Raw genomic sequence first — 17,652 nt, 5'->3', positions numbered from 1 at the left:
GGAGCTGCCCCTGTGGGGTTCCTGTGCAGTGTTTCCATGGATTGGGATGGATTTGGGATCATCCTGCCCCTCCTGCACTTCCCAATCCCTGCTCAGGCGCCCCCAGCACCTCCAAGGACCTTCCATGGAAGGAAACCCCAAAAATCCAGAATTCCCTGGGAATGCTGGGCTGGGATCTTCAGTTTTTATCTCTTTGAGTTTGTTTTTCCCTTTTTAAAATCTGGGCTAATCCTGTTTGCTTTTCCTTTTTTTTTTTTTTTTTTTTTTTAATCTGGGATCATCCCATTTGCTTTTCCCTGTTCTTTAAAATCTGGGTTCATCCTGTTTGCTTTTCCCTATTTTTTTTAACTGGGATAATTCTGTTTGCTTTTCCTTATATTTTTTTAAACTGGGATCATGCTTTTCCTTTTTTTTTGTTGTTTTTAATCTCTGATCATCCAATTTGCTTTTCCTTATATTTTTTTAAACTGGGATCATCCTGTTTGCTTTTCCCTAATTTTTTTTTTAACTGGGATAATCCCATTTGCTTTTCCCTGTTTTTTAAAATCTGGGATAATCCTGTTTGCTTTTCCCTGCTTTTTTTTTTTTTTTTTTTTAACCTGGAATCATCCCATTTGCTTTTCCCTGTTTTTTTTTTTTAACCTGGAATCATCCCATTTGCTTTTCCCTGTTTTTTTTTTAAACTGGGATAATCCTGTTTGCTTTTCCCTATTTTTTTAATACCTGAGATAATCCATTTTGCCATTGCCTATTTTTTAAAAAATCTGAAATGATCCCATTTTCCCTTTCCCTATTTTTTTTTAATCTTGGATAATCCCATTTACTTTTCCCTATTCTTTAAAATTCTGGGATAATCCCATATCCACAAGTCACATCTCCAACCCCATCCCAGCCTGACACATTAAGAGGGATTTTTTTCCCGTAAATTTGGATTTTTTTGGTTTTTTTCCCTTCCACATTGTGAGAAGGGGATGAGTCAATCCCAAATCCATGGAATGGGTGGACTGGGGCTGGGCTGGATCCCAGAGGAGGAGTTTGGGGAGGGGCTGATGCTGGTTTTGTGCAGGGGATGAGAACCAGCCGGGCTGGCTCTGCCCTGACGAGGACAGGAGGAGCCGAGCTCCCTTCTGCTGCCCCATCCTCTGCTGCCACATTCCTGCCTTCTCCTCCAAAGCCTTGGACCTGCAGGTGGGAGCTGGGAAATCCCTGGATCTGGGCAGGACAGGCACAAATCCCAGCCTGAAGGGGCTGGAAAACCCTGGGATCTGTCCTGGAAAACCCTGGGATCTGTCCAGGAAAACCCTGGGATCTGTCCTGGAAATCCTTGGGATCTTTCCTAGAAAACCCTGGGATCTGTCCTGGAAATCCCTGGGATCTATGCTGGAAATCCCTGGGATCTTTCCTGGAAAACCCTGGGATCTGTCCTAGAAAATCCTGGGATCTGTCGTGGAAATCCCTGGGATCTTTCCTGGAAAACCCTGGGATCTGTCCTAGAAAACCCTGGGATCTGTCCTGGAAATCCCTGGGATCTGTCCTAGAAAACTCTGGGATCTGTCCTGGAAAACCCTGGGATCTGTCCTGGAAATCCCTGGGATCTTTCCTAGAAAACCCTGGGATCTGTCCTGGAAATCCCTGGGATATGTCCTGGAAATCCCTGGGATCTGTCCAAGAAACACACAAATCCCACTCTGGAGGGGATGGAAATCCCTGGGATCTGTCCTAGAAAACTCTGGGATCTGTCCAGGAAATCCCTGGGATCTGTCCATGAAAACCTTCGGATTTGTCCTGGATCTGTCCAGGAAAACTCTGGGATCTGTCCAGGAAAGACACAAATCCCACCCTGGAGGGGTTGGAAAAGGCAGGAATTGGGGCAATCCAGCCTGGAAAATTGGGAATAACAGCTGAATTCCAAATTTTGGGGTCTTCACCAATATCCTACTTGTTTGGGGTGATTTGGTTTCTCCATTCCTTTTCCCTTCACATCCATGATTTTGGTGAACAAAACCACAAATCCCAATCCAGAGGGGCTGAAAATCCCTGGGATCTGTCCAGGAAATCCCTGGGATCTGTCCAGGAAAGGCACAAATCCCACCCTGGAGAGGCTGGAAAAGGCAGGAATTGATGGAATCTAAGGGGGAAATCAGGAATAGCAGCTGGATCCCAAATTTTGGGATCTGCACTGACATCCTGCTTGCTTGGGGTGATTTGGGTTCTCCATCCCCTTTCCTTTATATCCATGATTTTGGGGTGGAAAGGCACAAACCCCACAGTGGAGGAGGGGCTGGAAAAGGCAGGAACTGGGACAATCCAAGGGGGAAATTGGGGAATTGCAGTTGGGCCATGTCCCAATCCCAGTTTTTGGTTCCCCCAGCTCGGAGCTGCTGTCCACAATCCCGTCCATTCCTCACTCCTGGGATTCTCAGCTGTCAGCACCTCCCTGCCCCAGGGCTTCCTGTGGGTGAGCAAACCCAAACTATGGGATTTGGGATTATTTGGGGTATGGGATTTGGGGTTTGGGATTATTTGGGGTGTGGGATTTGGGGTTTGGGATTATTTGGGGTGTGGGAGTTGGGGTTTGGGATTATTTGGGAGTTGTGGTTTGGGATGGCTCTGGCCTAAATCACCTTCCAAGGGATGCTCATTCCCACTTTTCCTGCAGATGGGAGGGGGCAGGGGGGCAGGTGATCTCTGAATGAGCACAACCCCAAACAGATCCTGGGATTTGGGATTATTTGGGATTCTCTGGGATTCTGTGGGATGGCTGTGCTGGGGATGCTCATTCCCACTGTTCCCATTTTCCTACAGGTGTGGGAGGGGGGCAGGTGGAGATCTCTGGATGAGCACAACCCCAAACAAATCCCGGGATTTTGGGGTATTTGGGATTATTTGGGATTATATGGGATTCTGTGGGTTGGCTGTGCTGCTGGAGTTCCAAGATACTCATTCCCACTGTTCCCATTTTCCCCCAGGTGGGCAGGGGGCAGGAGGGGGCAGGGGGCAGGTGGAGATGTCTGGGTGAGCATCACCCCAAACAGATCCCAGTATTTGGGATTTGGGGTTATTTGGGATTCTTTGTGATTCTTTGGGATCATTTGTGATTCTTTGGGATTCTGTGGGATGGCTGTGCTGGGGGTGCTCATTCCCAGTTTTCCCGTTTTCCCCCAGGTGGGCGGGGGGCAGGAGGGGGCGGGGGGGCAGGTGGAGATCTTCTCCCTGAACCGCTCGGTGCCCCGGACCGTCAAGTCGTTCCCGGTGCCGGCGCCGGTGCTGTGCCTGGAGCTGATCCCGGAGCCGGAGCCGCCCGATCCCGCGGGGCCGGGGGCGCCCCCGGAGCCGCCCCCCAGCACCCCCCACCCCGCAGTGTGCCTGGGCCTGCAGGATGGCAGGTGACAGCCCTGGTCCCAGATCCCATCCCAGATCTGGCTGCTATCCCAAATCCTGCCTCCCATCCCAGATTCCTGCCTCCCATCCCAAATCCTGCCTCCCATCCCAAATCTGGCTCATATCCCAAATCCTGCCTCCCATCCCAAATCCCAGCCCTTACCCCATATCCCAACTCCCATCCCAAATCCTGCCTCCCATCCCAAATCCCAGCCCTTACCCCATATCCCAACTCCCATCCCAAATCCTGCCTCCCATCCCAATTCCTGCCTTCCATCCCAAATTCCTCGTCCTATCCCCAGTCCCAGATCCCGTCCCAAATCTGCCTCATATCCCAAATCCTGCCTCCCATCCCAAATCTGCCTCATATCCCAGATTCCTGCCTCATATCCCAGATTCCTGCCTCCCATCCCAAATCTCAACTCCCCTCCCAAATCCCAGCCCTTACCCCATATCCCAACTCCCATCCCAAATCCATGCTCATATCCCAATTCCTGCCTCCCATCCCAAATCCCAGCTCCCATCCCAAATCCTGGCTCCCATCCCAGATCCTGTCCCCCATCCCAAATCCTGGCTCCCATCCCAAATCCCACCCCCCATCCCATATCCCATGTCCCATCCCATATCCCATCTCCCATCCCATATCCTGGCTCATATCCCAAATCCCAGCTCCCATCCCAAATCCCATTTCCTATCCCAAATCCCAACCCCCATCCCAGATCCCAGTTCTCATCCTAGATCCCAGCTCCCATCATGTATCCCATCTCCCATCCCATATCCCATCTCCCATCCCAGTTCCCATCTCCCATCCCAAATCCCCTCCCCCATCCCAAATCCCAATCCCTGTCTCGGATCCCATCTCCTATCCCAGATCCCACTTGCCATCCCAAATCCCATCTCCCATCCCATATCCCATCCCCCATCCCCTGTCCTATCCCCCCGCTGTGCTGTCCCCATTGTCCCCGCGGGCTGTCCCCATTGTCCCCGCGGTGCTGACCCCATTGTCCCCATGGGCTGTCCCCATTGTCCCCGCGGTTCTGACCCCATTGTCCCCATGGGCTGTCCCCATTGTCCCCGCTGTCCCCATTGTCCCCGCGGGCTGTCCCCACTGTCCCCATTGTCCCCGCGGGCTGACTCCGTTGTCCCCGCGGTTCTGACCCCATTGTCCCCATGGGCTGTCCCCGCTGTCCCCATTGTCCCCATGGGCTGTCCCCGCTGACCCCATTGTCCCCATGGGCTGTCCCCATTGTCCCCGCGGGCTGTCCCCACTGTCCCCATTGTCCCCGCGGTGCTGACCCCGCTGTCCCCATGGGCTGTCCCCATTGTCCCCGCGGTTCTGACCCCATTGTCCCCATGGGCTGTCCCCATTGTCCCCGCGGTTCTGACCCCATTGTCCCCATGGGCTGTCCCCATTGTCCCCACGGTTCTGACCCCATTGTCCCCATGGGCTGTCCCCATTGTCCCCGCGGTTCTGACCCCATTGTCCCCCCATGGGCTGTCCCCGTTGTCCCCGCGGGCAGTCCCCACTGTCCCCATTGTCCCCGCGGTGCTGTCCCCGCTGTCCCCATTGTCCCCCCATGGGCTGTCCCCGTTGTCCCCGCGGGCAGTCCCCACTGTCCCCATTGTCCCCGCGGTGCTGACCCCGCTGTCCCCCAGCCTGCTGGTGTTCGGCTCGGTGGATTCGGGCACCCCGTGCCTGCAGCGCTGCCGGGCCCCGGGGGCGCCGCCCATCCTGTGCCTGCGGCACAGCCCCGAGTTCCTGCTGGCCGGGCTGCAGGACGGGCACGTGGCCGCCTTCCCCCGGAGCCAGGGTGAGCCCCGGGATCCCACCGGGATGGGAGCACACAGCCAGGGGATCCACTGGGAGAACACACAACCAGGGGATCCACTGGGACAACACACGACCAGGGGATCCACTGGGATGAACACACAGCCAGGGGATCCACTGGGAAAACACACAGCCAGGGGATCCACTGGGACAACACACAGCCAGGGGATCCACTGGGGCAACACACAGCCAGGGGATCCACTGGGACAACACACGGCCAGGGGATCCACTGGGGAGAACACACAGCCAGGGGATCCACTGGGAAAACACACAGCCAGGGGATCCACTGGGACAACACACAACCAGGGGATCCACTGGGACAACACACAGCCAGGGGATCCACTGGGATGAACACACAGCCAGGGGATCCACTGGGACAACACACGGCCAGGGGATCCACTGGGGAGAACACACAGCCAGGGGATCCACTGGGACAACACACAACCAGGGGATCCACTGGGACAACACACGGTCAGGGGATCCACTGGGATGAACACACAGCCAGGGGATCCACTGGGACAACACACAGCCAGGGGATCCACTGGGATGGGAGAACACACAGCCAGGGGATCCACTGGGATAAACTCATGGCCAGGGGATCCACTGGGACAACACACGGCCAGGGGATCCACTGGGACAACACACAGCCAGGGGATCCACTGGGATGGGAGAACACACAGCCAGGGGATCCACTGGGATAAACACACGGCCAGGGGATCCACTGGGACAACACACAGCCAGGGGATCCACTGGGAATGGGAGAATACACAGCCAGGGGATCCACTGGGATAAATCCACCTCCAGGGTATCCCACTGAGAGTGGGATAAATCCACCTCCAGGATATCCCACTGGGAATGGGATAAATCCCCATCCAGGATATCCCACTGGGAATGGGATAAATCCACCTTCAGGGTATCCCACTGGGAATGGGATAAACCCAGCTCCAGGGTATCCCACTGGGAATGGGATAAATCCACATCCAGGGTATCACACTGGGATTGGGATTGGGATAAATCCACCTTCAGGATATCCCATCCTGCTGTGATCCTTCTCCAGGAGTTCCTGGACTGGGAAATTCCTCATTTTCATCACTAGGGGGTTGGAAAGAGCAGGGAATCCTGCAGAATTCAGGATGGAGTTCTGGGTTTTCTCCAGGAAAAGCTGCAGGAAGCAGCACCTGACCCAATCCTGAGCCACCAAATCCTCCTAAACTCAGATTTTTGGGATTGTGCCCATCTCCCTTCCCAAGTGGGAGCCAATTAAGGGATTTAATTAATTTTAATGGATTAAACAGCAGCCACAGGGGGGAGTTCTTAACCTCATCCTGATTTTTTGGGAGGAAAAGGAAAAAGCTTCCCTGCAATTGTTCCTTTTCCCTGGAAATCAGGATTTGCTGAGAGCAGGGCTTGGAGTATCCAAAGGCTTTTTCATCCCTGGGATCTGAGGGTTTGGATAAAAAACATGGATCGGGAAAAAAAGAAGGAAAGTGCCAATGGATTGATCTGGCATTGGATTGATCCTGATCCAGCTGCTCCTGGATCCTCGGGATTGGGCCTGGGGTGGCCCTTCTGGAGCAAATCCATTTAAAAAAATGGAATTTGGGCTTTTTGAGGAGCCATCGGGGTTGAGGTGGCTGCTTCAGTGCCATGTGCGGTGGGAAAGGGGAATTTTGGGAATGTTGGGAAGTGGGAATGACCCTTGGGGGGCTTGGCTGCACCTGGAACTTCCTGAGTGTGCCAAGTTCCGTGTTTTCCCATTATCCCATTCCATGTTTTCCTGTTATCTGTTCCATGTGTGCCGAGTTCCATGTTTTCCTATGATCCTGTTCCCTTTTATCCCAATCCCCGTTATCCTGTTCCCTGTCATTATCCCATTTCCTGTTTCCTGCTGTCCCATTCTGTTATCCCATTCCATTATCCCATTCAGTTATCCCATTCTGTTACCCCGTTCCCTGTTACCCCATTCTTTGTTATCCCATTCCATTATCCTGTTCTGTTATCCCATTCCCTGTTCTGTTATCCCATCCCATTCCATTATCCCATTCCATTATCCCATTCTATTATCCCATTCCATTATCCCATTGTGTTTTCCTGTTCTGCATTATCCCATTCCCTGTTAGCCTGTTGCCATTATCCTGTTCCATGTTTTCCGTTCCCTGTTATCCCATTCCCAGAGGGTTTATGGGATGTTCCAGATAGGGTCAGGCCCTGACCCCATTCCCAGTTGTCCCATTCCCAGTTATCGAATTCCCAGAGGGTTTATGGCATGTTCCAGATGGGGTCGGGATGTGATCCCATTCCCATTATCCCATTCCCAGAGGATTTATGGGATGTTCTGGATAGGGTCAGGCCCTGACCCCATTCCCAGTTATCGCATTCCCAGAGGGTTTATGGGATGTTCCGGGTGGGGTTGGGCTCTGATCCCATTCCCATTATCCCGTTCCCAGAGGGTTTATGGGATGCTGTGGGTGGGGTTGGGCTCTGATCCCATTCCCGTTTCCCATTCCCAGAGGGTTTATGGGATGCTCCGGGTGGGGTCTGGCTCTGATCCCATTCCCATTATCCCGTTCCCAGAGGGTTTATGGGATGCTGTGGGTGGGGTTGGGCTCTGATCCTGTTCCCATTATCCCGTTCCCAGAGGGTTTATGGGATGCTGTGGGTGGGGTTGGGCTCTGATCCCATTCCCGTTTCCCATTCCCAGAGGGTTTATGGGATGCTCCTGGTGGGGTCGGGCTCTGATCCCGTTTCCCATTCCCAGAGGGTTTATGGGATGCTCCTGGTGGGGTCGGGCTCTGATCCCGTTCCCATTATCCCTTTCCCAGAGGGTTTATGGGATGCTCCTGGTGGGGTCGGGCTCTGATCCCGTTCCCGTTTCCCATTCCCAGAGGGTTTATGGGATGCTCCTGGTGGGGTCGGGCTCTGATCCCGTTCCCGTTTCCCATTCCCAGAGGGTTTATGGGATGCTCCGGGTGGGGTCAGGCTCTGATCCCATTCCCGTTTCCCATTCCCAGAGGGTTTATGGGATGCTCCTGGTGGGGTCGGGCTCTGATCCCATTCCCGTTTCCCATTCCCAGAGGGTTTATGGGATGCTCCTGGTGGGGTCGGGCTCTGATCCCGTTCCCATTATCCCGTTCCCAGAGGGTTTATGGGATGCTCCGGGTGGGGTCGGGCTCTGATCCCGTTCCCATTATCCCGTTCCCAGAGGGTTTATGGGATGCTCCTGGTGGGGTCGGGCTCTGATCCCATTCCCGTTTCCCATTCCCAGAGGGTTTATGGGATGCTCCGGGTGGGGTCGGGCTCTGATCCCGTTCCCATTATCCCGTTCCCAGAGGGTTTATGGGATGCGGGTGCGGTGCGGATGCTCCAGGTGGGGTCGGGCCCCGTGCGGGCGCTGCTGGTGCTGGAGGAGTCGCTCTGGGCCAGTTCCCAGAACCTCGTCAGTGTCCTGAGCACTCCAGAGCTGCAGAGCCAGGTATGGGGCGGGAATAACGGGAATGGGAACGGGATGGGGATGGGAACAGGAACGAGAATGGGGACGGGACTGAGAGTGGGGATGGGGATGGGAACGGGATGGGAATGGGAACAGGAATGAGAGTGGGGACAGAGATGGGAATGGGAATGGGAATGGGAATAGGGATGGGAATGGGAATGGGGATGGGGGTGGGGGTGGGGTCAGGAATGGGAATGGGGATGGAGATGGGAATGGGAATGGGAACGAGAATGGGAATAGGATTGGGAATAGATACAGGAGTGGGGACAGGGATAGGAATGGGGACAGGAACAGGAATGGGAGTGAGAATGGGACTGGGAATGGGAACGGGATCAGAAGTGGGAATGGGGATGGGATCAGGAACAGATATAAAAATGGGAATGGGAATAGGAATTGGGACAGGGATGGGAATGGGGACATGAAAAGGAATGGGAAGGAGAATGGGAACAGGAATGGAATGGAATTGATTGGGAATGGGAATAGATTGGGAATGGATATGGGAATGGGAATGGGAATGGGAGTGGGAATGGGAATGGGAATGGGAATGGGAATGGGAATGGGAATGAGGATGGGATGAGATGGGGATGGGGATGGGCTGGAGCGGGGCTGTATTCCGGTGGGAGGTGTGGGATCTGTGTTCCCGGCGGAGCTGTGCTGCCTGGAGCAGAGCTGTGGGAGGTGTGGGGTGTGCTGAGCGTGTCCCGTGCCCCAGCACTGCTTCGAGGCGCACCCCGAGCCCGCGGCGGCCGTGACGCGCATGGTGCGCGCGGGCAGCGGCGTCTGGATGGCCTTCGCACAGGGCGCCGCCATCCGCCTCTTCCACACCGAGACCCGCGAGCACCTGCAGGAGATCAACGTGGCCACCCGCACCACCCTGCTGCAGCCCGGTCAGTGATTAACACTGCCCTGATTAGGGTCATTAATGAGTGATCATGGGGGAATCAGGCAGTGGAACCACCCTGCTGCAGCCTGGTGAGCAATTAACACTGCCCTGATTGGGGTCATTAATGAGTGATCATGGGGGAATCAGGCAATGGGACCACCCTGCTGCAGCCTGGTGAGTGACTGACTGTGCTGATAGGGGTCATTAATTAATGATCGTGGGGGAATCAGGGAATGGGACCACCCTGTTGCATCCTGGTGAGCCATCAGCAACCTGATTAGGGTCATTAATTAATGGGTCCATGGGACTGAGGGAATGGGACCACCCTGCTGCAGCCTGGTGAGCAATTACTGATTTATTTGGGTCATTAATTAATGATCATGGGGGAATCAGGGAATGGGACCACCCTGCTGCAGCCCGGTGAGTGATTAAAAACCCCAATTTGGGTCATTAATTAATGGATCTATGGGGAATCAAGGATTGAAACCACCCTGCTGCTGCCTGGTGAGATCTTAATTAATAACTAATGAGGGGGATTAATTAACAGATCCAGGGGAATTAGGGAATGTGGCAGCCCAGGGGATCCCACTAGGATCTGCAGCTTTCCCAAGGAGTGGGACAGGGATGGAGCTGGGCAGGAATTTGTCCCATGATCCCATCCCTGGATCCTAAATTTGTCCTGTGATCCCATCCCTGGATCCCAAATTTGTGCTCTGATCACATCCCCCATCCCACATGCTTGTCCCTCTCCAGGTTATCCCACCCTCATTCCCATTCCCATTCCCATTCCAATTCCATTCCCATTCCAGCTCCATTATCCCTTCATTAGTTCCGAGCACCAAACTCACGTAATTCTCTGTTTTTTCCCCTTTTTTCCTCCTTTTCCGGGTATATCCCTATATCCCAATATCCTGATATCCCAATGTCCTGACATCCCTCCCATCCCTGCACTGGGATTCAATCCATTTGAACTCCAGTTCCCAAACCTCTGGAATTTGGCAGTGCCAAATTTGACAGCGCTGGATTTACTGATTTCCCTGGATTTATCACTTTCCCTGGATTTCTCTCTTTCCCTGGATTTATCACTTTCCCAGCTAACTCCTTCCCATAAAATCCCCATTTCCTGTTGGAATCTCTCTTTTCTCCCACTTTTCCTTTTCCCTCCTTTAATTCCTTTCTATCCCCAGTGCTTCCCTGGCTGTGGATGTGCCGGGATCTTCCCGAGCCCTGTGCCCAGGTGGGAGCTGGGCTGTGGATTCTCCCTGATCCCGGCTTTTCCCGGTTTTTCCTGTTGCAGGGCAGAAGATCGTGCACGTCACCAGCCTCCTGCTGTGCCAGGGCTCGCTCTGGGTGGGGACAGATCTGGGAATCATCGTCCTGCTGCCTGTGCCACGCCTGGAGGGCATCCCGAAAATCACCGGTGAGTCCCAAAGCCTTCCCGGAAAAACTGGGATGTTCCCAGAGGAACCCCTTCCCAAAAAACAGTGCCATTCCCAAAAAATTCCTAAAAACAGTGCCTTTCCCAAAAACAGTGCCATTCCCAAAAAACAGTGCCATTCCCAAAAATTTTGTCCTTCCCAAAAAACAGTGCCATTCCCTAAAACAGTGTCATTCCCAAAAATGGTGGCATTGCCAAAAACGGTGTCATTCCTAAAAACAGTGCCATTCCCAAAAACAGTGCCATTCCCAAAAAACAGTGCTTTTCCCAAAAACAGTGCCATTCCCAAAAAACAGTGCCATTCCCAAATAATTCCTAAAAACAGTGCCATTCCCAAAACATGGTGTAATTCCCTAAAAACAGTGTCATTCCCAAAAAACAGTGCCATTCCCAGAAATTGTGTCATTCCTAAAAAAAGTGTTATTCCCTAAAAGCAGTGCCATTCCCAAAAACAGTGCCTTTCCCAAAAACAGTGCCATTCCTAAAAACGGTGCCATTCCTAAAAACAGTGTCATTCCCTAAAATCAATGCCATTCCCAAAAATGGTTCCATTCCCAAAAAACGACGCCAGTTCCCAAGAAATGGTGCCATTCCCATGTTGTTCCCAGGCCATTCCCAACCTATTCCCAGGCTTGTTCCCACCCCGATCCCACTGTTTCCATTCCCAGCCTTATTCCCAGTCTCATGCCCAGTCTTATTCCCAGCCCATTCCCATCCCAATCCCACTGTTTCTGTGTCCAGCCCATTCCCAGTCTCATTCCTAGTCTCATTGCTATCCAGATCCCACTGTTTCCATTCCCAGCCCATTCCTGGCCCACTCCCATCCCATTCCCAACCCGTTCCCAACCTAATCCCTCTGTTCCCATTCCCATCCCATTCCCAACCCATTCCCATCCCAATCCCACTGTTCCCATTCCCAGCCCATTTCCATCCCTTTCCCAGCCCATTCCCATCCCAATCCCAGTTCCTGTTCCCAGCCCATTCCCATCCCAATCACACTGTTCCCATTCCCATCCCATTCCCAACCCATTCCCATCCCAATCCCACTGTTCCCATTCCCAGCCCATTTCCATCCCTTTCCCAGCCCATTCCCATCCCAATCCCACTGTTTCCATTCCCAGCCCATTCCCATCCCAATCCCACTGTTCCCGTTCCCAGCCCGTTCCCATCCCAATCCCACTGTTTCCATTCCCAGCCCATTCCCATCCCATTCCCAGCCCATTCCCACTGTTCCCATTCCCATCCCATTCCCAGCCCATTCCCAGCCCAATCCCACTGTTCCCATTCCCAGCCTGTTCCCATCCCGTTCCCATCCCAGTTTCACTGTTCCCATTCCCATCCCATTCCCAGCCCATTCCCATCCCAATCCCAATTTCCATTCCCATCCCAATCCCACTGTTCCCATTCCCAGCCCATTCCCATCCCAGTTCCACTGTTTCCATTCCCATCCCAATCCCACTGTTCCCATTCCCAGCCCGTTCCCATCCCGTTCCCATCCCAATCCCACTGTTCCCATTCCCAGCCGTTCCCATCCCTTTCCCAGCCCGTTCCCATCCCAATCCCACTGTTCCCATTCCCAGCCCGTTCCCATCCCATTCCCATCCCAATCCCACTGTTCCCATTCCCAGTCCATTCCCATCCCAATCCCACTGTTCCCATTCCCAGCCGTTCCCATCCCTTTCCCAGCCCGTTCCCATCCCAATCCCACTGTTCCCATTCCCAGCCCGTTCCCATCCCGTTCCCATCCCAATCCCACTGTTCCCATTCCCAGCCCATTCCCATCCCAATCCCACTGTTCCCATTCCCATGCCATGCCTGTTTTCCAGGGAAGGGCATGGTGTCCCTGAACGGCCACGCCGGCCCCGTGCAGTTCCTGGCGCTGGCTCTGAGCACTTTGGCCCCCGACGCTCTCCGGGCCGAGCAGGATGAGCCCGACGAGGCCGAGGAGGAGAAATCCCCGGATCCGGAGGGGCTCCCGCCGCAGGAGATGCGGAAAAAAGGGATTTTGTTACAGTACCGGCTGCGCTCCACGGCGCACCTGCCCGGGCAGCTGCTGTCCGTGCGGGAGGCGGCGCCGGGAACGCCGGCAACGCCGGGACACGCCGAGGAGGACGGATCCATCTACGAGCTGGCCGACGACCCTGACGTGTGGGTGAGGAGCCGGCCCTGCTCCCGGGATTCTTCCCGCAAGGAAATCTGCTCCGTGGCCATCGTCTCCGGAGGCCGCGGCTACCGGGATTTCCGGGCGGAATCGGCGCGCCGCTCCGGAGACGCCGACAGCTCCTTGCTCATCTGGCAGCTCCCGCTGGCGCTGTGAGCCCGCCTGGAATCCCCCATTTCCTACCTCAGGAATCCCCCTAATTCCCGGGAGCGGCACCGCCTCAGCCGCCGCGAGGGAAAGAAACTGGGAAAAAGCGGGATTTTCCCCCAAATCCAGCGGGAGCGGCGGGATTTTCCCGGTTTCCCTGTGTGTGTGTGTGTGTGTGGATAATCCCTAGAGATAGAAATCCCTGGGTTATAAATAGGCTGTACATTATTACCTGTAAAAAGAAGGAATCTGTATATATTGGGAATGCTGGGAAGAGCGGGAGCAGCTCCCGAAAAAGCGGCTCTGGCTGCAATATCCACTCCTCCCAGTCCCAGCTGGGAATTAGCGTATGGAAATCCCCTGGATTTGGGAGTCGAGCCCGCTCGGCTTCCCAAGGAAAGGAAAACAGGGGCAGTGTGGAAATAAATCCCATAGGAATTGCTGTGGTTTCCTTGGTTTGTGGCTTCAGGGCTTTTCCAGGATTTGGGGCAGCATTCCAAGGGTTCTGCTGCCCTGGGAGTGCAGATTTCCAATGGAATGGAGTGAGCTTTAAGATGATTCCAACCCATCCTGGAATTCTGGGGTTCTGATGCATTCCCCTGGAGCTGCACATCGCAAAATCAGTTTCCTCTTTTCCCACTGGGAATGGGGTGGGATGGAGGGAAAATCCACCCCTCCTTCCTCTACTTCTGCCCTTTCCATCGACACCAGAGACATCCCATCCCAGGGAGTTGGGAATTCATCCCAGGACTGGATCCATTGCCGTTCCTGCCTGGAACGGGCTCTGATGGGATTCTATGGGGAGCATCCCAGAGATGGGATGGATATTCCTGAGCCCTGGAATGGGAGCTCCTGATGGATATTCCATCCTCAGTCTAAACCTCTCAGGGATATTCCATCCTTAGTCCAAACTTCTCAGGGATATCCCATCCTCATCCCAACCCTCTCAGGTATATCCCATCTATCCTCAGTCCAACCCTCTCAGGGATATTCCATCCATCCTCAGTCCAACCCTCTCAGGGATATTCCATCCTCATCCCAAACTTCTCAGGGATATTCCCCTCTCCTTGTCCCAGCCCTTGCTACATCTTTGGAATCCATGGAGCAGCCACTGCCCCTGCAGGGCTGGTCCAGCTCCAGGGGCTGAAATGATCCCAAGAAAAGCAGATTCTGTGCTCCCACTCTCTCCAAGCCAGGCACTGAGCTGGATTTTCTGAGGCCAGCACCTCTTCTCCCAGATTTCCCATTCCAGGCTGGAAATTTGGGTCAGGTGGATTCCAGGGCAGGCCTCGCTCCTGCCTCCCCCGGGGGTCCCGCGTTCAACACCGGCGCCTGCCTTGGGGACATCAGGTGGCATCAAGTGACACTCTGAGGCTTTTAACATCTCCCCCCAGCACAGCTCAGCTGCTCTGGGCGCTGGAGAGCTGGGAATGCTCCGGATCCAGGGATTTCATGGTCTGATTCCTGTGCACAAACACCGCGGCGGCCCCGGCTAAAAATAATCAACGCTGGCTGCATTCAGGGCTGATGGACGAGCAGCAGCAGCTCCTGGAATCCCCTGGGATGAGGGGCTGGAAATGAGACTCCTGGGGGCTCATCCTCTTTGGAAAAACTTCCCAGGATTTACAATGTGGGTAAATAGGGAGCAGAGCTGATTTAAGGGGGGAAATCCGGGGATATTTCACCCCCAACACCACTTGCATTCCGTGCAAGGCAGGGGCACATCCATAACTTATGAGGGTTCATCCTGTTTGGAAAAACTTCCCAGGATTTACAGTGGTGGTTCCTAGGGAACAATTCTGCAGGTGGAATCCAATAATATTTTGCTCCCAAGGGGGGCAGAACTTCGTGCATTCCATGCAGGGAGGGGTTGGGGGGTTCATCATTCAAGGTGGCTTATGGGAGTTCATCCCATCTGGAAAACCTTCCCTGGATTTCCAGTGTGGGTAAATAGGGAGCAGAGCTGATTTTAGGGGAGAAATCTGGGAATATTTCACCCCCACTGTGGGCAGAACTGTGTGTTCCATGCAAGGAGGGTTCTTTCCATACAAGGAAAGGTTGAAAACTGGAGTGTGTGTAACTCATGGGAGCTCATCCCGTTTGGAGAAAATTCCCCAGGGTTTCCATTGTGGGTTCACAGGAAGCAAAGCAAGTTTTAGAGGAGAAATCTAGGAATATTTCTCCCCCAGGGATACAGAGGAAATTCCAAGGGTTTTCTTCCTGGCTGCTCTTCCCAAGGAAGCACTTCCATGCAAATTCCTCTCTGGTTCCATCTGTGCACTGGTGGGAACTGGGCATGGAAAACATGGACATGGAACCTTCCAGTGTGGTGGGATTTGGGATGGAAAACATGGACATGGAACCTTCCAGTGTGGTGGGATTTGGAATGGAAAAGATGGAGCTGGAACATTCCAGGTGTGATGGGAACTGGGATAAAAAAGATGGACATGGTAGATTCCATGTTCCATGAATATCCCACATTCCATGAATACCCCACATTCCACTGGATACCCACATTCCATTGGAAAGCCTATTTTCCATCAGCTGTCCCACATTCCAGCAGATACCCGACATTTCATCCCACTCCTGCCCCTTGCCATGAGCTTTGCAGGGAATTCAACAACCCAGAGCTGCTGCTGAGTCCTTTTGGGTTATTTTGGTCTCATTTCTTAAGGAAAAGGGCGGTGGATGAATCATTCCTGGATTTTCCTTCTCCAGGCTGGAGTCCTCTTGTCTTTATTTCCCTGTCACTCCCATCTCCCTCAACACCAGCTTAGAGCTGGTGCCTGTCGAGCTTAAACTCCCCCACAGGCTTATCCCGGCCGGATTCCCAGATTTTGCCAATCCTCGCAGCGCTGGCTGCTCCCTCTTCCCAAGATAATGGGATTAATTACAGCTGGATTTGTGTTCCTGTGCCAGGATTGAGCAAATGCTGACGGCTTCACCTCGCCCCTCCTTCCCCTGCTGGATTTGGCCTCCAAATCGCTTCCCTTGGAGCTGAGGAGTGACCAGGGGCTGGGAGAGGATGGGAGGGGCAAGGCCAGGAGCTGTGGGATTCCGGGGATTTGGGGAAGCTGGGATGAGGAAACAGCCATGGCCATGCTGGAAGGGGATGGTGGAATGGTGGGTGTGGGAATGGTGGGTGTTGGAGCAAAGCATGTTGGAATGGTGGATTTTTGAAGGCTGGATGCTGGAATGGTGGGTGTGGGAATGGTGGGTGTTGGAATGGTGGGTGTTGGAATGGTGTACACAGTGGAAGAGGATTTTGGAGCCATGGGTGTTGGAATGGTGGCCATGTTGGAATTATGGCCATGGTGGAATGATGGATGTTGGAATGGTGGGTGTGGGAATGGTGGACACAATGGAAGAGGATGTTGGAGCCATGGATGTTGGAATGGTGGCCATGGTGTCTGGGGATGTTGGAATGGTGGCCATGGTGGCATGATGGACACAGAGGAAGGGGATGTTTGGGCTGTTGGCCTTGGAATGATGGCTGTGGTGGGATGGCAGATGTTGGAATGGTGGCCATGGTAGAGCAATGAATGTTGGTTGGAATGACAGCCACGGTGGAAGGATATGTTCAATTACAGCTGCGTTGGAAGGAGATATTGGAACCATGGCCATGCCCCTGGGCAAAGCCAACCCATAGTGCCAGCCCCATGGCAAACCCAAGGACCCGCTGGATGAGGAGCCAGGTGCTGCAGCAAAGCCTCATCCCAGCCTCGGGAATGCTGGATCTGTGAGCAGACACCAGCCCATGTGGTGCCTGACCTTGGATGTCAGTCCCAGCCATTGGGAAGAGCAGGAGCAGCTCCTGAAAAGCAGCTCTGCCTGCAATATCCACTCCCAGTCCCAGGTGGGAATTTGAGGATCTGAAATCCCGTGGTTTTGGGAGCTGAGCCCGCTTGGTTTCCTGAGGAAAGGAAAACAGGGAGGGTGGAAACAAATCCCATAGGAATGGCCGTGGTTTCCTTGATTTTGGCTTCGGGGCTTTCCTGGGATTTGGGGCAGCGTTCCAAGGGCTCTGCTCCCTGGGAATGCCCCGGGATGGGGCTTGGAGCAGCCTGGGATGAGGAGCCACCCTCATCCCAACCCTTGGCAATGTGGGACCCCTTGACCCCCGGGATGTCTGAGCCCCCCACCCCCACCCTTGAGCGTTAATTATGCACTAATTACCTCCTCATTAAGGCTCCAGGCCGGGCTCTTTCCCGGCTTTGGGCAGCTGGGCGCAGGTCGGGAGGTCCATCCCTAATTCCAGCCCCGCGCGAACGCCCCCATTAGCGCAATTAGCCGCCCTAACGAGGAGCTGTGATGTTTTATGCAT

General features: G+C 54.0%; 2 protein-coding genes across 2 annotated transcripts in view; one reads left to right on the top strand and one right to left on the bottom strand.

Moving 5' to 3' along the window:
• Nucleotides 1-13,770, top strand: part of ARHGEF10L (Rho guanine nucleotide exchange factor 10 like) — a gene marked incomplete at its 5' end in the record, with an annotated part of 40,452 nt that extends 26,682 nt beyond the window's left edge. Inside the window, 8 exons of the mRNA XM_079326164.1 lie at nucleotides 1,067-1,188; nucleotides 2,372-2,458; nucleotides 3,166-3,386; nucleotides 5,038-5,192; nucleotides 8,539-8,681; nucleotides 9,412-9,586; nucleotides 10,880-11,002; nucleotides 12,847-13,770. Of these exons, the coding sequence (XP_079182290.1) occupies nucleotides 1,067-1,188; nucleotides 2,372-2,458; nucleotides 3,166-3,386; nucleotides 5,038-5,192; nucleotides 8,539-8,681; nucleotides 9,412-9,586; nucleotides 10,880-11,002; nucleotides 12,847-13,337 (1,517 nt within the window). The 3' untranslated portion in view covers nucleotides 13,338-13,770. The remainder of the gene's footprint in view (nucleotides 1-1,066; nucleotides 1,189-2,371; nucleotides 2,459-3,165; nucleotides 3,387-5,037; nucleotides 5,193-8,538; nucleotides 8,682-9,411; nucleotides 9,587-10,879; nucleotides 11,003-12,846) is intronic.
• Nucleotides 1-17,652, bottom strand: part of PAX7 (paired box 7) — a gene marked incomplete at its 3' end in the record, with an annotated part of 223,924 nt that overhangs the window by 37,425 nt on the left and 168,847 nt on the right.

The sequence above is a fragment of the Erithacus rubecula genome (assembly GCF_903797595.1).
Source record: "Erithacus rubecula genome assembly, chromosome: 24".
Classification (NCBI taxonomy): domain Eukaryota; kingdom Metazoa; phylum Chordata; class Aves; order Passeriformes; family Muscicapidae; genus Erithacus; species Erithacus rubecula.
This window is presented reverse-complemented; position numbering and strand designations above follow the sequence as displayed.